This window comes from Gavia stellata, chromosome 27, assembly GCF_030936135.1.
Source record: "Gavia stellata isolate bGavSte3 chromosome 27, bGavSte3.hap2, whole genome shotgun sequence".
NCBI classification, from domain to species: domain Eukaryota; kingdom Metazoa; phylum Chordata; class Aves; order Gaviiformes; family Gaviidae; genus Gavia; species Gavia stellata.
The window spans coordinates 6,049,091-6,073,382 of record NC_082620.1 but is presented as its reverse complement, the minus strand read 5'-3'; the positions used below and the strand labels follow the sequence as shown (position 1 = coordinate 6,073,382).

Below are 24,292 nucleotides of genomic sequence, written 5' to 3'. Positions count from 1 at the left end.
TATCCCCAATCTTTGCCCTAGCTTGTTTGGATGCTACAAGAGATCTCATTACCTTGTAATTACTTTTATCTCTCTCCTTACCACTGCACTGAAGCTTACATAAACCCAGGTCTATTCAAGAAGATAAATATATCTCCTCCCATCCCAGTTCTCATCTTTTAGCTTTGAATAAGCTTTTAACCACAAAGAAAAGGGAATCTGGATCACAAGGTTTGGACTCTCCATATGGGTGTCATGTCAGCTCAAGACAGTTCTGCTCACATTTTCCTGAAAAAGAGAACTGACTGTTCCAGTTTATGTTCATGCCAGTGGATGCTGATGAAGAGCTTCCAAGTAATTTATTTTAGGAGCGTAGACCCATAATGGAGTCCCAGCTAAACCAAAACAGGCAATAGCAACACAGGTAGGTGGGAACGCACAAGCTGCATAGCTATAATCTCACATATGGTGACAGTGACACTTCAACCAATTTAGCAACCTCAGGTTTTTCACTTATTTCCCAGTCACCCACTCTTATGCTCATACCACTGTGCCCATTATGCTGATGTATGTGTTCACATGGCAACAGAGTCAACCATGCCAGGAAAAGAAATTGGTGAAGGATAACCTAGCCAAAAAAAAGCTATTTTACAGCTACTTTAATTTCCTGATCAAGTGACTACTCAGCCACACAGCTGGCGTAAGATGGGCAAGAACAAGCATCTGAGAGTGGGGGCTGTTTAGGCTGGCACTTTCAACACGGAAATAACTTGTTGAGCTCTGTCATGAGGTGCTGGCCTGCAAATGCCAGGCATGTTAATGAAGGGCTTGACCAAAGAAACCCCTTATTGCATTGGCAGAAATTCACCTGACATCTCCAGTTCACCTCAATACTCTCTGACATGTCTAACGAATGCATAGCTACCCTGCAGGAATTTTGGTTTCCCTTCAACTGCTGTGTTAAGGGAGGGAAGCTAGTGGAGACAGTCTTTGCAGGACAGACATAGCAGCCTTTCAGTTACAAAGCCATAGCAAACGGCTCTTTATCCAAGGACTGAGCTGAAGCCAATTGGAAAAGCTTCCCAACAAATTCCTGCACTTGGGATTGGACCCATACTGACCACAGCCTTCAAAAGCACCAAGAACAACGGTATCTGGATAGTGGATCTGTATTCACAGTTAAAACCCAGGGTCAGCTAAGTTGTGGGCTGAAGAGGATGCTCCAGGAGGCATCATTTTTTGCTTCAGAAGGATACTGCATGTTAAGTATTGTTATATTGTCCTACAATGTTAAAGCAGTGGCACTTAGTGTTAGCATTTACAAGTGGGTCCTTCAAACAAGTCCACATACTTGAGTAATCGCAGTATTTTGTGTTGGCCTGCAGCACTGAGACATTCAGCTCTGGGGACACAGAACACATCACAACACAGGAAGAAGAACTTGCCAAAACTGAAAGTGTACCAAAGAAAGGCAGAGTCTTTACAGATTTTAAACACAGCATCTGTAGGAGACAAATAAAACCACAGAGCTGGAATAGTGCATTTCAAGATCACCAAAGCAGTTCACCGAACTGGATGTAGCCTGCCATCAGTATCTTTGTGTTAGTTCATTTCTCTGTTCACATTTGGCACAAACCCTTTGACACAGTAATTTGGCTTCCATTTAGGTCAGCTGCTTGCGATGTTTTCCTGGCACTTCAGTGGATTCAGAAAAAGATTCTTCGACACTGTGTACACTTACAAAGTCCTCAGTCAAGAATGAAGGCTAAACATTGCTGACCCTGGTTTCGGAAGAAGAGATCATAGCAGCAGATGCAGACGTCACTAGTGACCGTTCTCGTCTGACATATCGTGGCTTCCGAACTGAAATGGTGGGCACAGAAACATCATTAGCACCTGCTGTATAAGCATGCACACCTTTGTCATTAATTCATAACACCACATGCCATCTAACAATTCCTGAGTGACCAAAGTAATTCTGGACCTTAAAAAAATAAAAAGCAAAGCCAAAACGCAAAATACCCTACATGGAGCAGATACAGCAAAAGTCCATGAATAAACTTTTTAAACAAGCTTCTAATGGCCTACTCTAAATAAGGTGCTCATTACAAACTGGCATTTCCATTATTTGTAAGTGTTTGCAGGACATGTACCTTTCCATTTTCAGCCCTAACAAAAACCCCCACAATTGTACTTTCTTTTTAACCAAACATATAAATTAAGGTAAGGAAACTAATGCTTTTCACAAGCAGCACTGGCTGTCAGTTTAACAGCCAGACCCAGACTAAGTTTGGAACACACGTAAAAAAGATGTTTAAAAGTTAAAGACTGCATTAATAAAAATTAAAATTTAATTATACCATCTTGATTTAAAAGGCCTATGCATACATGATAAGTGAGACCAGAAATTTCACTGAGCTCAGAAGGCCACTATTTCTTAAGTTTTTAGAAGACTTGGTCTGTCTCACTTTTAAGTTAGCATAAGTTCTGTCATTGGCTTGAAAGCACATGGATCAAGCATAGAGACAAGGTATTTGACTGTATTACTGTGGCCAAATAAGTCCACTTTCCTAGCCACTCTAAATTAATTTCATGTATAGATATTAAATTTTCTATCATTTGCAAAATATATCCTTTAACTACCTATTTCTTTCTGAACTTTGTTACACGGTCACAGACACTTAGAAGAATGCCTCGATTTGATTAGATATAATCCATTGCCCTTTTAAATATGAAATATCTAAATACGACTCCCAAAATATATGCTTTATTAGGCTCTCACTGGCTCATTAATAATATAAGAATAGCATGTACTATTTCCTTGAAGTGGCACAAATTTAAAGGCCCATCAAAAAGCAAGTTTTTGCTCTTTGATTACTCAGATCTGGTCTAAAACAGCAGATTAGAGTATAAAATTCTCAGTAATATTTATAGGCTGAAATTATGAAAAATTGGGGAGGAAAATTGAGACAAGCTGATTAGATTAAATCTTCCCTAAGAAATAAATTTCTGCCCGAGTTTCACAGGTATTAAAAACCCACCTTGCCAAAAAGAGCCAACCTACAAGCACACCACATACACACAAAATGGTATATTCCAAACAGTCTGTGTTATTTGTTTCAAGAAGCTGATGAGCTTCAAGTCATCAAGTCTGAAAATGAGCCAACCTGACATTGTCAAGAAGATTCCAATCCTGAAAATAGGTCCCAGACTGAATAATTTATTTTTAAGCACTTACAAAAATATATCACGTCTACTGGTAAGACTTCTCTATTAGGATAGAGAAGTCGAAAATCTATTTTAGGAGCTGTCAAAGATCTATTTTAACATAGAAGTACTCCATCAATACTGTATGCCTACATTAATTAAAGCAATAAATCCTATCAAAAAGGTCTACTAGACAGATTTCATTGGATTTCTGTCCCCTCAACAGATTCCACAGTTCTATACAAGGCTTTACAGGTAATTGTTTTGACTTGCTATGTGTTCTTAGCATATCCACTTTGAGATAGTTTGCCTGCTTTTCAATAACGAGATGCATAAAAGGGAAGCCAACAGGTAAATTATTTGTAGCAGCATGGCCCAGGGAACGGTTCCTCACCTGAAGAAGCTGGGGGAGGTATCATGGATGCCTGCATAACAGAAGAACGATCATGTCAAACAAAGCACTTTTTGTCTTCACAGTCTTTCTTTAAAAAACACAGGAACATTTTAAGGTTCCAGTAACATTTACTGTGTGCATAGCCTTTCTTGGAGAAAGTCAGTCAATAGAATCCGTATGGTCAGTATTCATCTTTCACCTTTTTTCCCAGTTTGGACAAAGAACCCCAAAATCTCTTTTAATTTTATTTCACTCTCTCATACATCAGATTAAGTAACTCCCTAATGAATTGATAAAACTTCAAGTTATTGTTTACTTTATGTTTTATGCTTGCTTGTTCCTATTGGAAGGACAGAATTTACTTACTGTTTCACTAGGCTGGAGAACAGATGCTAAAAGAGAGAAAGAGAGAGACTAACCATCATTAATCTAGAATGCTAGAACTGCTAGTTTTCTAAAAATACATGCGTGCAACAGAATAGTTCTATTGATAAAAAATAGTTTTGTCACAAAGACTACCAAAACAGATCAGAACATTCAGAAATCCCATTGGTAGAATACATTGTCTGTAGGACTCTCTTCAAGATTAAAGGGTTGCAAAGGTCTCCAAGAATGACTTATTTTGCTTTCAAAGAAGGTAGCCACAGCAGTATCTCTTTAATATGAAGAAGCTTCAATAGGAAAAATGGCACTTTGAGACAACTACCAGAAAAAGGCAGTAGAAATAGAAAACAATTGAGCAGTGAAAGATGCAACCCTTTTATACAAGAGGTTGCTGCCTTTATTGGCCACATGATAATCATCATGCAGACAGAACGAAAGCTAACACGATAATGAGCCAGAGAAACGTTTCTAATGCTTCTGCTTCAAGGAGGACATCAGTGCTTTAGCCTGCAGGACCAGACTGAACTATCAGTACAAAATGTGGAAGTCAGACCAGTTTCACTGAAGCCTCAACAGAGGCCTGGTGTCCTACCAGCTTAGAAATGTCATAGCACAACAGCTCCCCTTAAAAACTGAAGGAGAATCTTGTACTAATTAAATCCATTTGAAGACACATGCAAAAGCAACCTAGAGGTTTCAATATGGCCGTTGTGATTAGGCTACTAGCAGGTCCTGTGGCACTGATCAATTTAGACCTTAGGTAGCTACTGTTGTATACTTTTCCAGTCTCTGTGCTATTATTTCATGTAAATGTGATGTTCCATGAAGTTACTATGACTACATACAACATTCTTAGCCAAACAACAGAATTGTATTGCTCTACCCACCCTCTTTTTCTCTTTTTAAGCTTAATTCTATTGACAGTCTAGCTTGAGCTTCATCCTGTTAGACATGAATGAAAATAACAGAAGGTCTATTTGTTTAGCAGACCTAACCAGTAAACAGCTTGCTTTCAACAGAAGGAGCTCTAACACAGCAAATGCTGTGCTAGAGGTTGTCATGGGAATCATTCAAAGTGACTGCATAGAAGGGGCGAGACAGAGTCATAGATCAGCCTCAGTTTCATGCAAAATACTGGGCAAAATGGAGACATCACCTTTCACATTTTGCTCACTGCCTCCCAGAAACTGAAGACCAATAAAAGCTGGACATATAGAACAACTTCACAGAAACTGAAGCATCTGAAAGAGCCAGATGTCTACATAAAGTCTTGGTGCCCTATGGCTAAGTGCATCCCAGGTGTTCTTTCCCTAGCTTTTCTGGAATCACTTTGGCATGAAGTCAGATCACTGCATTTTAGTTACATGGCTTAATTTCTCAGTAACAGGAATGGCAGAAATAAAGAAGAAATTTCATCATAAAAAGAAAAGCTAAGGGGTGTTTGCTTTAAAAAAATAAAAATCAGGCAGTTGGCTCTTCCAAGCCTCAGTAAATCCTGCATTTAGAGGGCAAACACAGTTGAACGAGTAGTGCAATAATGAGGAACCTAAAATTCCATTCCCTTTCTCCTGCTGCTGACACATCCACGGTAAGTACACTGTCCTTTAGCATTGCAGTTTCCTTCTCTCTAAACCAAGAATAAACAACAACTGCTTTTTGTAAGCCTTTATAAATGTCTGGCATTTTATGTAGTGAAATAAACAAGTATTATTAAGTTCTATAAAAACGCCCTCTGTGCAAAAAGCACTGGTTGATTTCTTTTCCATCTTTTTTTCCTTTTTGAAATCAGATACCTCATAGTCAGTGACCACTAATGTCAAGTATTGTACTCTGGCAAATCTTTGAAAGCTACAAAAAACAACAGCTGGGTTAGTGAGAGATACTGTGTAACATGCACCTAAGCACACTTAGGCTGAAAACAAACATCCTCTGCACTGCCATGAAAACATGATACTGTAACCACATAGCAAGGGAAAAATTTTCATTAGTTTGCATTGTTTTGGATGATCAAAAGAGATAGCAGTAGCTACATTAAGTTAGAACACTCACATGAAGAAATTTAAAGGGTTTTTAAATTAAGAAACTGAGCAAAGGCCAAAACTTCAGAGATTAAATACACAGTTAGAGGTATTTTACCTTTGTTTCTTCTGTAGAAAACATTAGGAAGTTTATTGGCACGTTTGAGGTAGAAGAAAGAAGCAACAGACAGAATCAGGAATAAACTGATGAAAAACGTCCCTAAGATGAGAGAGGCTGCCACTTCTGGGCCCCCTGTTCAAAAAAAGAAATTATAAAAAGAGAGAGAGAAAGAGAAAAAGACTTATTCACTAAAAATCTCTTCTAATAGAAGGGTTAAACAAAAGATAAAGACCAACTTCCTGATATTCATAGGAGAAAAAAAGTGGGTTTTTTTAATATACAGACCTCGCTGAAACATTTGCAAAGATCTTTCAATACTCATTTTGTTATATGAACAACTTCCCCAACCCCACCTGCCAAATGTCAGAAAAGCCTCTAGTCTCTATTTTCCTAAGACAGCCACAAATTTTTAATCCATCATTCCATTTCTTTTATGTAACTTTCAAAACCAGTGCTGGGAGGCACTCAACATTAATATTGTTCTTTTACTCCTTAAATGAAGTCTCCTAAAGACAGAACATGTCACCAGACAATATACCACTGGTACAGTACACCCAGTATTATGTTTTCCACAAGTGACTGATATAGAAACCATTCCAAGGAGGCAGACATTAGCAAAAGGTGCCCTCCCTCACCTCTACTCCGCTTTCTCTGCCCCAAAAAATGCCCTGCATATTTATCCTGCTGTTTTATTTAAGATTATGATCCCAAAGAGCAAGTGTTTTAAGAAAAGTTGTTTATGATCTTGTTGCAGACAAACTAGGACAACAGATCTATCTGACAAGCTCTGCTTGAGAAGTCCACATTCTAAAGAGCAAAGATACTTCAAGTCAAGTATACAACACATGACAAGACAAATGTTAGAAAGGGATCAGCTGCACCCAAGTTTGACATGACTGTTTAGCTTTCCTTTTTAAGAGCACTGATGATAAGCACTCACCCTGTAACACTAAATCACTTCATTTGGCATCCTATCTCTTGCTGAAGTGTGCAATGCTGCTATCTAAATATTCTCAGTTTGTATTATTCTTAGCAGCATCAAACAAGTATTTTTAGGAGATTAAACAGAAATGACTGGTCAGCAGTGATCAACCTATAGAAAGGCTAACCAAGATGTAACAGATGTGTAACATGTTGCCTCACCTCTAAAAACCAAAACTCTTGCAGCATAAGGTTCAAAACTCAAGTTATGGGTTTTCATAAATAACCAGCTCAACCTGAGTATACCAGAAAAATCACTTCAAGATCACTAGGACAAGGTGAAAGAACCATTCAGTAAAACAGTGACCTCAAAGTTCGACTCTAAGACTTATAAAAGGTTCTTGTTGAGAACAAGCCAGAAAAAGTAATGGCTACTACATTTAGAATAAAACCTATGCTACAGAAAAACATATTTTACAACTTGTTTCAAATGCCATGTCATGAAGTGGGTGGTATGCAGTGAATAATCACAAAGCCTGCACTCAATAGCAATTTTGATTTACTCACCTATGTTCTGTACAAAAGGAGTTACGGTGCTTATATTCATTTGGAAATTCATTCCTCTGATACCAGCTGTAATCAAAAGGAACTTTTTAAAGTAAAATGTGACAAAAAAATACAGATTTGTTGAAAATCTTAGTAAAAGGCTATTATACTTCTCACTAATTATTTGAAGTTGCATAAGAATCCTGATTTCTCCCATGAAAATTCATTCTTTATATCACTTTTAAGAATTTCAAAAAAAGGAAGCAAACAAGCATCATCATAGTTTGTACAAAAAGAAAATAATTCACTGGTGCATTTACCCGAAACTTAGATCAAGTTTCTTATCTCTTTCATTAAAAAAATTTACAAGGAATTGAATGGTTCTCACCTCTCAAACAAAGCACACGTACAAAATTAATCCAGCCTTCTTAATATAGATTTTTCAAGGAACTCAAGTACAGTCTGAGCTATTTTGTGCTCTGGAGAAGTCCCTAGCAAATGCCGCCTTCTTACAGCAAAGATTAAAGCAGCTGCAAAATTCAGTATTCACTGAATGTTTGATACAGGTCCTACCCTGAAGGTAATAATTTTGACGTTTAGGACTTCTTTTTATTTTAAGAACTTACATTCATCAGAATGATTATTTTTTTCAATGCTGAATGTGGTTTTGCAGATTAGTTACTCTAATACCTAACAAGATTTCAATATTCCCCCCCCCATCCTAGATTCTGGAATGGTTCCACAGCACTCTGCACAGCTTCTGCAGACTAGATTTCAAAGTTTCCATAGGTATTGTTGCATGTTCAAAAGCTCAAAGTTATATTAGGACTTTGGAGAAGGCCGAAGTTTTACAAGGGAGGGAAAAAATCTGCAACATCTGATGCCTTCTTGAACAGTCTTTGCTGGACCATGTACGCAAGAAGAGATCTCAGTACCAAAACACACCCGTCAAAATAAAGGGATGGTAAATGACTCACTATTTCTGCATTCAGTCAGATTGTAAACAGATGAAACAGGAAGGGTCTCATTTTTGCATTTAATGCAGCTGCTACTACCATCCTCATTCCATCGTCTGTAACAACCTGCATAAGAGTAAGATGTACAGAGGTTTGAAAACAACAAAAGCAACAACTGAGGATATTTCCTAGTCTTCAGAAAGAGGCAGAGGCAACAGAAATTCCCTCAGTTTGGTGTACTGGTTACAAATGTCTCCTGCTTCCTATTATATCACACAAGTTAAGAGGTTTCATTTCAAAGTGTTTATTCCGGAAAAGATATAACCTTTCAAGGGCCAAAAAGGAGAAAGACTTACAAGCAAACAACTCCCAGAGGGCAATTTCAACACAGCTCCATTCACTGCTTCACATGTTTTGGTTTTGAGAAAAATAGGAAGTGTCTAACAACCTGTAACTACCCTCAACAATACTAAAAAAGAAGCAGTATTTTACTGTTTATTTTCAGCGGTCATACACTGTTGAAACAAAATTTAATGCCATTTTAATATATAGTATTGAAAATAGAAATAGGCAGGCACAAAGATGCTAAGAACCAGAAAGACTGTACTTGGATGAAAAAAAGATTCTGGTGTCCCTATAGTCAATCACTTGCAGCATGGCAAGCTAAAAATACGAATACTGCCATAATATAGTCTTTTTCCCATGCCTCAGTCCTCTCAAGTATTGTACTATTTGTTTCACTTCAAGAAGAACTCGAGCCTGTTTAAACTATTCTGTGACAGATGGTGAGTGTTTTATATCAGTCATCCTACCATGCAGGCTGGAAACTGATTAAACTTTCATCTTGGCCTATGTCTTCGATGTTCAAATCTCTCAATTTATGTTTAAATGCACATACTGCTGTGTCTTTGTTAGGAAAAAAATTTTAGGGCACATCTTCAATAACATCTTCATTTAATACAATAAAGCTGTGGTGGTTTCACTTGAGGCTTAGACTTGAGACATGAAGATTAGAAGGATATTCCTACTAGATCATATTACAGTCTACACTTAAAGAAAAAAACTTACTGTGCTGGATACAATCCAGTTCTATAGAGCCTTGAGCCAAACTGGTATCAATTATCCCATAAAGCAAACCATTAGTAAGGTGCTGATTTGGAAACAGCTCTGCTGCTACTTTCTCCTTAGAGAGAAGCAGCACGTTTGATGCCCACAGTAATAAATTACATCTGACATTTAATCTAAACACAAACAGACCCAATGTAAGAGCAAAGACTTTCTACAGTAATAGGAAGGAAGCATCAAAGCACTTATCTGACACCAAAGATATTGGTAGATTATAAGTTCACAATAATATTTAAGAGAACGCAATCCCCTAATTTGGAGATAATTGTTTATACCATATCTAAGATCATTTAGAAGCAGAAATGAATGCATTAAATGAAGCAACAGTTCGAGAAGCTAATGAAGCAGTGAAAATAGATAAGCTTAAAATGCTTTAACAACTCTCACAAGGAAATGACTGAACCCAGAAGTGGACCCCAATTTTTAAGTCACTAATTCTCTTGTTACTGTGGGCTCTGAAGCCATTTTCCTGCTTTTACTCTCCGATTTTAAATAAAATGGCATTAAAAAAGACTACCCTTTTGCTACTGCTGGAGAGTGACAAAAGAAGTTTTTAACTCCATTTAGAAGAAAACGACTCTACGTATATGGCACAAGGAAGAATGAGGCATCCTGTGCTAACAAGACAATATTGAAATTATTCTTAATGCTCCCTTAGACACGCATTACAGCATTTTTGCTTTTTATGCTCATTATATGGGCTTTTAGGGCTTTTAAGCATTTACAATAGCTCTTACATAATCCAACTGCACACTAAATAAAAAAAGATAAAGAATAACTTTATTAATAGCTGTCTATTCTCCTTACCATGCAGAACAATATTTATGAGTCATAAGCAGCATTACCTTGTGTATCTAGAGGAAGAAAGACTTCAACATGTACATGCACTAACTATTTTGTTTTCACTCCCCAATTAATCAGGCACTGTGTTTTGGTGTTAACTGCCAAAAACAATCTGGAATTTTATTAAATAATGACACACTATACCTGGACTGCACTGGTTGGTTACTGGACAGGAACTGTTTGAATCCAACATATCCACACAGCATTCTGTTTCTGAAACCTAAGAAAAGAAATTACATTTCACACAGTCCTTAAGTTTACTAAAATGCTTCAACAAAAAAAAAATCTAGAGAGAACATAGAGGAATAAGCACTAACTGCAGTTAAAACTTCCCGTAACTTTTTCTTTTTGCATTTAGCAACCTTACAAGGCCAGAGCGAGCTAGATACACCATCAACCTGATTTTGACCCAGAAGCTGCTACCCAAACTAACACTTTGAGAACAAATGCAAACTCTACTGTTGACATTGGACAAAGCCTCAAAAAACTGCTTTAGAAATATACTTGCTAAATTCTTCAGTGAAGCACAGTTCAGAGGGGAAGTTATCCTTCCCACAGCACCACATAAATGCCCTAACAGATTTGCTCAGAAATATTATTGGCAAAATGACTGGCAAAACCTACTTTTCACTGAATGGCCATATTGCAAGTGATGATAACATCTACATTCAGCAGAGCAACCCAGCAGAACTACAAAAGCTTCTTCCTTCAACATTAATATTAAAGAATAACTTCACATATCCTGAAGGCACATAGTTTATTTTTATTTGCTTATATAAAAGACAGTTTCAAAATTATTTACAAATTACAACAAGCTGTGACATAAGCTTAGGGATAAATAGTTGTTAGAAACTTGGTGGTTCTTTTCATAGGTATTAGTAACATCCCGTATACACTTGGGCATATCCGGTCTCTGAATCTGTACAAGAAAAATAAGTCACAAAAATCCCATGCCTTTTAAAGTTTTGCAGGTACATTCCCCTAAAGAATATAGCAAGTCAAATCAGTCTTAAAAAGGGATGAAGTGCTCTTGGTCAAAAGTAACAAGACCTGATCTATATTTAGCCATAGAAGTAACTTAAATATACCTAACATGTAACAGCCAGTATTCTTCTGCTTATCCGCAAATGCCATCAAATCCAGGGGTAACAAAGCTCAAAGCTATCAGAAGCAACGGTTGGGACTGTCAAAACTGAAATTAGTAGGCTGACTTCACACTGTTAGTGCATCATGGGGAGGTAGGCTACAGTAAAGAACCAGAAGATCTATAGATAACATGCTTAAGACCAGCTTCTTAAACAGTTTTGTTGGTCGAACTCTCCCGCAAGCAGAATTTTCTACTCTGACCTTTTTCTGTGACTTGAAGCAGTGTTTGCTTCAGAGCTTCTCAGTCATTTGAAAAGTTAACTTTTGGGTATCCATGTTTTGGATTGTTTGTTGTTAAACTGCCAAGGAGCTTGAAAAGTGGTTTTTTGATCATCAGGGTGCTTTTTCCACATAGTGTGAGGCATTACCAGTTGCATCCCTGCTAGCCTACAAGCACATGACTAGGAAGAATTCAATGCTTTAATAGGCAATCAGCCATCAGAGCAAATTGACCCACTGCAAAAGTTTCAGTTAATGACTGCTAACAGTATAGGTCATTTCTGTTTAATTAGAAAGCCTTCTATAAACTGCAGTGTGAGAGGAAAATAATCTGATCCTTCTGGTTTTACAGCGCCTAGCATGACAAAAAACATGAAGTACCTACCGAACTTTCAGTAGATTTGCTGGCAACTTCTGCTACAAGTCTAGTTAAGAGAAGGACATATGGCACCTCCATGCCCAGGAAAGACACAGGTCTAAATAAGAACAGGGAAAGAAATTAGAATGTCTTATTAATGTCAGACAAGTTATGCTTTCCCTTTGTTAAGGAATTTTGCCAACACATTCCTTTTATTTGAATGCAAAGGCCTTTAAATTAAATATGCCAGGGGGAATGACTTACCTTGGTTCAAGACACAAATTTGAGACATTCAGAATTTTCCCTCCAGCTGCAGAGGGGCAGGTTTCTGGCTATGGCAGACGGTCGTTGCTAAGAAACAAGAAGCCTTATCAGTCTGCTCCAAACTGGGCCACGCAGAGACTATTCTACACCCAGGATCTAAAAATCAATGTGATTGCAATAGAACTGTTACCGCCTGGCTCCACCACTGATAAGCCTCCCCACAGTTACAGGCTCCTCTGGCTGCAGCATTGAACTGTGATGGATTTGTATCAGGACAGAGAGCACACACCACTTTGAAAAGGCAATACTGCAATTAATTTCTCCCATGACAGCACAGTCATGAAGCATTAATGAAGCCTGTCTGTTAATAAGTAGTATTTCTCAATTGCCTGAGAACAGACCTTCTCAACGTGGAACAGAATATTGCTGACAGTCTGCTACAAGCCTTGCTTTTTTCCCCCCTCTGCTTTTGCCATATAACTCCGCATATAACCTAAAGAAGGTCCACATTTCTTACATTAAATTGTTTGGATAAACTAAAAGGTGCTACGTCATGCTTGATCTGCGTTGTTCAGACACTCCCTATGTCAATGTTATAATACCCGCTTATTCTCTAGTCAATATAATGTTGGAAGCCACATCCAGTTCTCAGAACTACTGTACCTGCAGCCTGGTAGCTTTAGGAAAACATAGTCTTTCATATTATAAACAAAACATGGGGACAGACAAGGCCCTCTAACCAGAGGTTAATAAGAGGAAAGCATCTGAAAGCAAGCTTTCAACTGCAGGGGAAAACTTGACTCATTTCACAAACTGAAATTTGTTACTATTTTTGTTAAATGAAAATCCAATGGATGAGTTTTAAATTACTGCAAAATATGTATCATGACCCTTGGAAAGTTGTTTTTCTGAAGAACAAAATCATTGAGCAGTTCCTATGATTAATTTCTGTTCAGTTTTTTAAATCACTTGCACATAGCCTGTTGCCTCAACTTCAAAATAAGATTAGTTCAGCTTGGTGGGAAAACTTGTTATTATCCCCTGCTATCAGCTGAGAGCTCCAAGATTAAGGACTGAAAATCCTGAAAAAACAAACTGCAGTCTTACCACTACAACTAATTTCTACAGTTAGCAAGGATTGTGGCAGAGCAGGAAAAGCTTGCACTGTCATGATACCTTCCAATTTAAGCATAACAATGGATGTCAGGTCTGTCAGCGTCAAGCTGCAGCATCCACGATTTCATCAGTTCACATTTACATACACGTAAATAAAATGACACCTATACTAAAATGAAAAGCAAACAGTCAATATAAGCGCACTATGCATCCGATGCTAGCTGACAAAGGCCAAGACAGTGCCTGATTAGCCTTGCTGTTGGCAATGTAGATTATAGGAACTGAGGAATGTAAAGAGCAAGGAGCCTTTGTACAGACAGAGATTCTCCAGAATGAGATACTAAGAGCTGGTTAGCTTTGGGAATGGTTATCACCACCACATCCTGGAGTGAAAATAAAGATGGATTATGACAGTTTACAGAACTGCTGGAAAGTGATGGCACTGCCAAAAACAGCAAGGAAAATTTAGCTTTGGGAATTTTACACAAGGATGGAAAGATACATTTCTAATCTACAGCTAAGCTCATAAATTGCTGACTAAAAAGTTTTAATTTTATTTTCCAACAATACTCAAGGTGACAAGATACCTCAAATGCAAACACCTGTTTTAACAAAAAGGTGAAGTCATCTCAGAAGAAAGGAGACAACCTTTCTAGAGTGCAGTACTTACCCCCAAAAGCCAAGAAGACCTAACTTACAGCTTTGATGGTAACAGTTTCTTCTCGAGCACATTTGAGCAGAACAGAAGCTATTTACAACTCAGTAAATGATTGCTGATGTAGGCATTGCACTTAACCTAGTTTGACAGAGAGCTTTCCACTTGTGTATGACAGTGTAAGAATACTTCTATAAGTGCTATGAATAATTCTGTTTTGGATCACATTGGGCATAACTTTAATTTGCACATTTAACCTTTTAAAAACAGGTTTTTTTCCTTTTATACCTTTCTATTGCAGTAAAAGTTGAGTAACACAACTTCAGGATTTTTCAAGGCAGTCCAGCAGAGTCTATGTTAAAACAATCCTCAGAGTGTGCGTATGGATGGGTGTATTTTAAACAAATACATACAGAGAGTTTGCCTTATTAGCTATCAGTTTTCTAGAGCCTGTCTTCAGAAATGAGATTTTTTTTTTTTGGTGGGTTTTTTGATGTTGTGTGTTTTTTTTCTTTTTTTTTTTTTTTTTTCCCCCCCAGGTTGGACTCGATGATCTTACAGGTCTTTTCCAACCGTACTGATTCTGTGATTCTGTGATTCTTGGTTGAGAAAGACTTCCTCTAGGGAAAATAGTTAAGAGTTTGTAAAGACATTTGCTGATAAATTCTTCATCATTTCGGATGCTAGGCACAGATTTTTGTCAACACCTAATTATTATAATAGCTGTAAATACTAAGAAAAGGCAGATGAAAAAGGCATTTGTTTAAACAAGTATATTCTTGTTAGCTAGAAAAATACTGATTTTTCAGGAACAAGTCATACTAAACAAGAACACTTTTGTGAAATTAGCCGCTTCTAAGTGCCCAATCCTGCTCTTTGTGAATGCAAATAGCTATACAGCATAAGCTCAGTATTGGTTGTATTTCCATTCCCGAAATAAATGAAGATACTAAACAACAATACTGTTGCATTTATGGACAGATATTTGTTCACAGCCACTAGTGATTCTAACAAACTAGAACATCTGCCCTGCAGCTGTTCCAGTAGAAATAGAACACGAGATGTATTTGCACTCAAATCATCAGCCAATATTTTTTATTTCTGTGAGACAATATCTAAGCTATATACACACACACATATTTGTTGTTTGGTTGTTTTTTGTTTGAACCAGTTTTAATTGCAGGAGAAGGAAAAGAGAGATGAACAACCTGCTTTAAAACTTCCAAACATATTATGTTATATTTACTCTATTTACTTTCTACTCCAGGTCCCAGAACCACTTCTTTACATCCTGCTGGATTCTCTATCAGCCAGTAAAAATTAGAAGCCTATTAACATAATATATAAATAACCTCTGTCTGAATGAGGCAGAAATTCAAGCCATGAAGGTAACACTAGATATCTGCCTTTTTTTTTTTTTAGGGCAATGCCCATGAAATATACCAGACAGACTTATTCTTTATACATAATAATATGAAAAACTTATATAGTGTTTCTAAAGTCTGGTTGTGCCACACCTCAGCAAGGTTGGAAAGAGCTTGTGACTTGTAAGTCAAAGAATAAATGAAGTGCAGAACTCCCAAACGAGACAGCAACTTCAAGTAGGGACTTGCACTGTTAATTGGTCTCCCTGTACAAAACCACAGAAGTAACACAACTCATTTTACTGCTTCCCAGCCACAAGTCAATCATAACCATTCTATTGCCAACCCGAACAATATTTGACACCATAATTTTAATTTTAGAAAGGAAAAAGCCCTAGAGCCTCCAAGACATTCAGTATACATGAATACTAACCATGCTTCTGAATGAGGTAGCTGAAGTTTTAGTTTTTAAATTAAGTAAATGAATTTTATCGGGATCAGACACCCACAGCAAAACCATTTACAAGCCCATGGAATATGTTTCATCTTTGGCAGAGTTTTCTCTTTGGATTATGGAAAAAAAGATTATGTCATGCACAAACTGGAGCCCAAATTAGAAAGTATTTATGCTTGAGATGCCAACACGGTTTTGAGAACACAGACGTTTTAATTAAGTATTTCACACCAGAGTTCCACATTTGAAACAAATCTTAAATCACTGTCAAGTGGATCTCAAGTGCCACAATACACATAAGCTAAACACATCAAGATTCACTAAGTGAATCCTTCCTCTTGTTGCTTTTAAAAAAGAACGCAAACAATTCATGAACACTAAGCACTAGAAGACTTTTTCCTCCCGCTCCAGGAAGCAAGTGTTCTCTAATTCAACTTTATGTCTACATTTTCCATACATATAGCTGTGTATCGATTATTTCTGTTGTATTATCAGTATCTTTTCTTGCGTGAAGGGTTGCTGGAGCATTGTTTGAGCAAGGTAGTTTTTTCAGGTACATGGAAAAAGACGTCAGTAAAAAGAAACAATGCTTAAATTTCAGGTGGTTTTATAATTCACTCAGCAGATCAGAATTTGAAACTATATCACACTCATTCTGCTGCCAAAGGCTTCTTAATTCTGACGTGGCCTTGAATTAGTCATGATAAAACAGAAGAGTCAAAATGCAGTCTCACAAACAACAGACTTGTGAAGGCCTGAACTCTCACTTACCAGCTCCTTCAGAGGTATGCACTAGAACACTGCATCTTCCTTAGATAACACTGAATGCTTGTGGTATGTGGTTTACTGCTAATTTCTCATTGACGCTGCAACTGTTTCACAATAAACCTGCACAGTAGAAGAACAGATATGGGTTGTGCTTGGAACAATCCTTTATAAATTAAAGCTGAAGGAGGACTTGTTTTTCCAGCTTTCTTAACATGCACCCATGAAAAGAACTACTATCCCTACTCTTACATCAAAATGATTATGTAATAGGCCAGCAACCAACAATTAAAAAAACACGCCTTCAAGACAATGAAGATACCTACTTCAAGTTAGGCTTTGCTTCAAAAGTAGTTACATACCTGGAACGTGCCTAGAGCAAACACTAGATAACACCAACATTTGCTGTTGTTCAGTCAACAAAAATTTGGCAGTAACACATTCTGCTGTTACAACAGTCGCTGCAGCCTTGAAAACTGAGAGCAGAAGTGAACTCTGGTGCAATCTGGTTGCCAATAGCGGAGCTATACCTTACAGGGAAAGATGCTTTGGAAGCGGAACATATGCACGGCCTGTTTAGGGTTTTCCCCCCCGATCAGTGCAACAAAAATCTGTGTTACGGAGGTACACATTTGCTTGAAGTTTATCCAGAAAAAAAACAAAAAACAAAATACCACCAAACACCCACAACCCTAAGAAATCTCAAATTGCCAAAAACTGTAGTAAACTGAGTTAGTGTATTAGGAAAAAAAGTATCCAGAGTTTTACTGGACCACGAGAAAGAGATGATTCGTTTCCAAATGCGTCTCAAGAATACCGCACTTCAACGCAAAGCCTATCAGGAACCAAGAAGCCCTGAAAAAGCTGGGCAAGGAGGAGGAAGGAGTGGCGACTCATCCCCGCCTTTACCCTACATGGCAAACCACCGCCGCTGCTCCCTCCCCGCCCGCGGCCGGCCCCGGCGGGGAGCTCGGGGGCTCTGCCCGCGGGAACGCGCCCGCTCTGTGCTCCCGCCGGCTGCGCCGCTCGGTAAACGCATTTCTGCCGCCGCTGCCGGCCCCCGGGACACCGCTCCGGGGCCGGCCCCAACACCCCTCCCCACGCCGCCGCCTTCACCGGCAGCGGGACACCGCGGGGGGGTGCGGGGGGGGCTCTGGGCCGCGGCTGGCAGACCGCTCCCCGCCCGGCGGCGCTGGCAGGGCCCGCTGCTGCCTGCGGCCGCGCCGAAAGCTGCGGCGGCACCCTCAGCAGCCCGCCTCACCTGCCCGGCGGCGCCTCCCACGCCCCGAACAATGGGGCAACGCCCGGGGGCTCGCCGCCCTCCCTGGGGCTCGCCGCCCTCCTTCCCTCCCGCCGCCACGCAGCCCTCCACCGCCGGAGGGGCCGGGCCGCCCTCCCCCGCCGCCTCCTTACCTGAGGAAGCAACCTCCGGCAGCACCGGCGGCAGGTTCCCTTTCGTACCCCCCGCCCTCAGGCGGCGCCCTGCCCGCTCCTTCCCACGGCGTCCTGGGAGTTGTAGTTCCCCCTCTGCCGGCCGGCACGCAGGTTCCCGGAACGGTCTGTTCGCTCGGAACTACAAGTCCCAGCAGCCTCCACGCCGCGCCCTACCTGCGCCCTCCTCCCCGCAGGTAAATCCCCTCCCTCAGCCCGTTCCCGGACCGTCTTCGCCAGCGCCGCTCTCCTGCGCGCGGTGCCTCCTGGGAAAGGGAGTCCCGCGTCCGGAGACAGGCCGAGCGACAGGCGGGCCCCGGCACTGCGACTCCCAGTGTGCCTCGCGCGGGCGCGGCCATTTTAGGCGTTGCTTGGCGACGCAGACGCCCCGGGAGGGAGGGAGAACGAAGCCGCAGGTAGGCGGGCGGGAGGCGAAGGCCGGTTCACCCCTCCCTCGAGTCTTCTGCCAGGTGGGGGCTATCATGGTGAAAGGCCGCACCTCGAATGCTGTGTTCAGTTTTGGGCCCCTCGCTCCAAGAAGGATATTGAGGTGCTGGAGCGTGTCCAGAGAAGGGCAACGGAGCTGGTGAGGGGTCTGGAGCACAAGTCTGATGAGGAGCAGCTGAGGGAGCTGGGGGTGTTCAGTCTGGAGAAGAGGGGGCTGAGGGGAGACCTCATCGCTCTCTCCAACTGCCTGAAAGGGGGTTGTGGGGAGGGGGGTGTTGGTCTCTTCTCCCAAGGGACAAGCGACAGAATGAGAGGGAATGGCCTCAAGTTGCGCCAGGGGAGGTTCAGGCTGGATATTAGGAAAAATGTCTTTCCTGAGAGAGTGGTGAAGCACTGGAAGAGGCTGCCCAGGGAGGTGGTGGAGTCACCATCCCTGGAGGGGTTCAAGGAATGTGTGGCCGTGGCACTGCGGGACATGGTTTAGTGAGCATGGTGGGGTTGGGTTGGTGGTTGGACTTGATGGTCTTACAGGTCTTTTCCAACCTTAGTGATTCTGTGATTAAATATGTCATTAAAAAAGTGTCAAGATAGGGGACACAAGGAGGCTAAGGCACATCCGAACTCCTCCCAAGCCTTTACACCTTACACAAGTCCTTTGATATCACCTGCTTTGCACCATCCTGACAGCAGCCTCCTGACAAGTGCCGGGATTTCAGAAAAAGAAAGGAAGCCTTGAGAAATGCAGGGTGATGCTCGTGTCCAACAGGGTGACACCCACCGCAGAGCTGCTCACCTGAGCACACTCCGATACCATCACATCTCAGCCCAATTAACAACTGCTGCTGAAATGTGGCAGAAAGGGCAGGATCTCTTGGCAAAACTAAGACTTGAAACGGGAGGCAAGATAAAAGCTGCACTTCTGATTTGAAATCTGCGCTTTTGTGCAACAGAAGTTACCTAGCTCTTGAAGAGGAGAATTAAAATTTGTTCCAAGTTCGAGATGGCAGTACATTTTGTTACAAGTTTAGAATATGAAGTTTATAGACATTGCCAAACATCATTTGGGTAAAGACAGCAATTCTAGAGAATGTGGGTTTTTTTTAATAAAAGATTTTGACATATTTAAAATCTTTGAAAGTTGCTCTCTCCTGGACCACATATAGAAACATTTGTTTTCCAGCAAGGAAGAAACGACCTAGTTGAGTGTAATAAAGAATAAAAATATTTACCAAGAAAATTCCTGTCCAGTTTTACTGAATATTTATATAACTGTGCAGCTGAAAACTAAGTGCAGCTCTTTACAAATTTCCTAATCTGGATACCTCAGAAGAACTGCAATTTACCATCATTTTTTAGGTGCGATGTTTCAGAGCAGAACCTGAAACCTCAGAGAAAGACAAGTGCACTACTTATTCTCAAGACTGAGGAAGTCAGCAGGAAAAAGCTTTCACTGAACGTTTCATACAGCAGCCCTAGAGTTTCTCCCACAAAGTGTGGATATATGGTATAATTCAGTACACTTTGCTAAAGAGAGACGAAAATGGGGAAAGTGGGGGGACAGACTGGTTTGCTTTCTGCTCTTTGTGTGTAGCACCCAATGATGCACAGAATGAAGCTTCTGATAAATATACAGAGTAGCTGAAGTGCTGAAACTGCAAGCAAATTATCACTGGTTTCGTCTGCGGCTGCACAGAACTTTCAGAGATGCATAATTCACACATTAGCAGAACAGTTAAAACTACTCTCAAATACCTTTGGATTCAGTGAGTTACTGGATGCAAAAACACACGTAAAATTATACTATGACAAAGTGTTTTGACTTAAAAGCACTACTTCATCTCAATATCAAATTCGTCCTTATCTCTTCAAAGATTAAGCCTTCTGCCTTTTATTCTGTTCACTAGCTATAAAACTCACAATGACTTCATAGCCAGGAAAAACATTTCTCACCTTCTTTTCTTAGCTGTGCATTGTGGTTTGCATTACTTCGTAAATGTGTCACTTAAATTTGTTCTGCAGCTTCATAAGCTTTTTGTGATCCCTTCCCACCCCAGCCTTCTATCAGCATTTCACAAAATAGGACACCTGGCTGAATACATAGTGCGACAGTGTGATTGGAATTTTTCTTGCCTAACGGATTCAATGCATGTAAGAGGCTGTGATTTAAGTCCTATGAATAGTTTTGTAGTTGGCACCCAAACTTATTACATTTCTCCATAACCAGTTACGCTATAAAACTCGGTGTCTTTCTCTGCAACATGCCTGTGCAGGGCAAGATATGCTACTTTCAAATTTATAGGTGGAGGAAGGAAAGGTAGAAATTCTGAGTTTTGAATTTAGGGTCAACAAACATCTTCATTTACGAGGCAGAAAAAAGTTCTGCACATGGACCAAGCATAGCTAGTTTTTTTTGTTTGGGTTTTTTTTTTAATAATTCAGAGGGCAGCACTGCTGTGAAATAAAATTGCTGGAAAAGAATTGTAAATGCTGGCAAAAAAATGAATACACTAAGTATCTGTCTTTCTGACTGGTCCCATAGTTATTGCCACTGCAGCACTAAAACTAAAGTGCAGACCTTCAAAACTAGGTTGCTGCTTACAAGCACATATTTTACCAGAACAAAAGAGTGAGTAAATGAATGGGACATACGGTTCAAACAGCTTTTTGCAGTGACCTTTCCAATCCGAGGGTGGGGGAAAAGTGGGAGATTATGGAAAGTTTCATTGTGTGAAAGTGCGAGCTACTGTGACGCTTAACTACAACCAGGTAACATGATTAATAAAATCTTTTTCAAATGTGTCTACTATACCTCAATAGTGCTTTTAAAATAATTCTTACTGTATTGAATTATTCCATTCAGCTCTGTTTGTTAAGGTTTTTGCACACAACATGTCCAGGCATCTCTTCAAAGTGATGTTGGCAGCTGTAACTTTGCAGTGGTTTTAACTGTTACATATTGTTTTGAGTGCTTGGCAGAAAAGGTGTCAAAATTAACATTCCTTTACTACACAGAATTACAAATTGCTTCAAAATAAACAAAACAACTATTATTGGATGTTACTTAACGGAAAGATCTAATCTATCAACTCTATTGTCAGGCTGTGAGATAGGAAAACAAAATGTTCTTTTAGATCAAAATATCTATTTTCTCTGCAGGGTATTTCCAGTATATCTGTGCAATATGTAGGCACCTCCAGAAGTTTGTATAGCTGGGAGGAAACCGCACTGTTTCTGCTGTGTTTAGGAGGTACTTCAGCATCCTGCAAGTTTAAGTCTAGCCTTGCTTTTGCAGTGGTTATATTAATTAGATTTCTGTACTCAGAAATCTAACTTCCTGACTTGTCTCTTTCTGCGCACAACTGGCACTAAAGTGTTCTGTCATTTAGACTTCCTGATTTGTGGCTTTTAACAATTGGTTGAGGCAGTTACCAAGATTTCCCTTAAGAGACAAAGCGAAAACACTCTCACTTTGTATGTTACACAGCAGCTCTGAAACAAAGCAGAAAATGCAGTGCACAGTTATTGAGGCAATGATTTTCTTCAGAGAGATTTCTGTTCTATGCCACAGCTGCTGTTATTGAAGGATGTTCTGTAAAGTTGCTAAAGGCACACTAGCAGGTAACCTGATTGCTTTCATCCACGGCAGAGACGATGACCGACTGCTTTCTGATATTGCTGTCTGAAAGGACGCTTTGATAGATGTGGGGAATGAGGATGAGACTACAGGTTATTGTAGAAAGCTGAATGCCTCTGAGCATACTCTATTCCTTATTTCTCTGACCAATGACAGTTTTTTAGTGAATACCATATCCTTAAGGAAAAAGCTTGGAATATTGACTCATGTGGAGCGTAACACCATCTGTACGAATGCTGACAAGTTTTCCCAGATCTGACCTACTATACTTCCAGCAAATTAAAGCATCAGTTCTTACATGTACTCGCTCCTGTTCAAACTGCCCCAAATTAGTCATGGTCTTTAATCTTCTAGTCTGAAATTCTATCTATTAGGCTGTTTGCCCTGACAGTGCCTCTAAATAACATCATCTCAAATATCCAGGGTTTCTCTTCACTAAGCAAGCAATGCTGATTTCATATTGGCAGTTTCAAAGGTCTGCTTTTGATAAAAGCAGGAATAGGAAGGCTTAAGCCTTTTCTCTTTCAAATCAGCTTTAAATGATAGAAGTCTACTGGTAGATTTGCATTAATATTAAGGAAAAGCTCAAAAGCTTTCTGTTTTTAAGAAGACTATACAAGTTATTTGTAAAATTTGTAATAGGGCTCAAACAATGCATACCAGATGGTAAATGATACTCCCTTTCACCAGCACATTTGCTCATCCTGTACGTTTCCTGGAAGATTACCTGGGTGGCACACAGCTAGGCAGTCAAGCAGAAAGTTACGGCTCTTGAGCAGATATGACCTACGTAACGGAAGTAAAAACATTAGTTGCCTTGTCAAGAGAATCACTGCTAGGATTGACATAATTTTACGGTCTGACGATCCACTGGCAATATTTCTGTTAACTGGGGAAACGTCTTGATATATTCCTGACGCATATAGCAACCCTTCAGAACTGTATTACCAGTGTAATTGGATAGATTGAGGCAGTTTAACAGTCACCATTCTGAGATTACTTAACTGTTAATTGAGAAATATGAAGAGGATTCCGTGACTTCTCACTGTATGTTTTATAGGAATTAAAGACCTCCTTGAGAAACACCTTTCAGTCAAGCCAAAGGATATTTCAAATGTTAGCCATTTGAACTAAAATATATGGGTCAGTCTACTGCCATGTGTGATGCTCCTGTCAAGCAGAAGCCCTTTGCTTAAGATTTTCTGCTCCCAATACACCCTTTACTTCTTTCTTTTGCTAACTTTTGGGGGGAAGGAGAAGGTGGGGAGGGCGCAATTCCAGACCAAATTTCATGGACAGTTTGAAACTAATATAGTACCATCAAAGTAACTTGCTCTACTATTATTGTTAAGCTGGGATTTTTAATACTACCAAGATGAACATGCACATCACTTGACTTACCAGCTATATTTTATTTACAAGTTTCCTTCAAACATTTTTTTCCCTTAAGACAGTGCTGTAGAAAGGAAAATGAAATCACAACTGTTTTTTATGGTAAATCCTGGAAGTTTAGAAGTAGAAGATGAATGAAAAGCAATCACAGACTTGATGCATGCAGGAGATGTTTCCAGAGTTCGAAAGAAAACAACAGATGGGCATAATAGTTGTCTGGGTTACAGTAGGGTATGAGATAAGCAATTCACAGGCTACATGTAGTCTGATAATGAACAAAAGGCATTCAAAACTGACAAGAATTTATTCTTACGTCCAAGATTGCTATAATGTATGGCAGAAGAATTCAAGTCCTTTTCTTCCCCACGCTAGAAGCAGCCTATATTACCTTTCTGCCTGTTAATTTCACAGTGCAAACTTAGAAGTACCTTTCCATTTAAAATATTTTGTGTGTCTGTGTTTAAGATACACCAGCTGAAATTCACGTTTTATCCTGAAAAATACATCTAGAAAGAACCGAAGATAAAAGCACACGAGAACAAAAAGCAGTTCA

General features: G+C 39.7%; 1 protein-coding gene across 1 annotated transcript; it reads right to left on the bottom strand.

Annotated features, from left to right (window-relative positions):
- Positions 1 to 1,705: 1,705 nt before the first annotated feature.
- C27H1orf159 (chromosome 27 C1orf159 homolog) lies at positions 1,706 to 12,316 on the bottom strand. Its single transcript, XM_009818553.2, has 8 exons — positions 12,245 to 12,316; positions 10,639 to 10,714; positions 8,548 to 8,652; positions 7,592 to 7,657; positions 6,101 to 6,235; positions 3,947 to 3,972; positions 3,581 to 3,611; positions 1,706 to 1,842 (listed from the first exon to the last, which is right to left on the bottom strand). Exons 1-8 carry the CDS (start codon positions 12,314 to 12,316, stop codon positions 1,745 to 1,747), a joined length of 609 nt encoding a protein of 202 aa, XP_009816855.1. The 3' UTR covers positions 1,706 to 1,744.
- Positions 12,317 to 24,292: the final 11,976 nt, after the last annotated feature.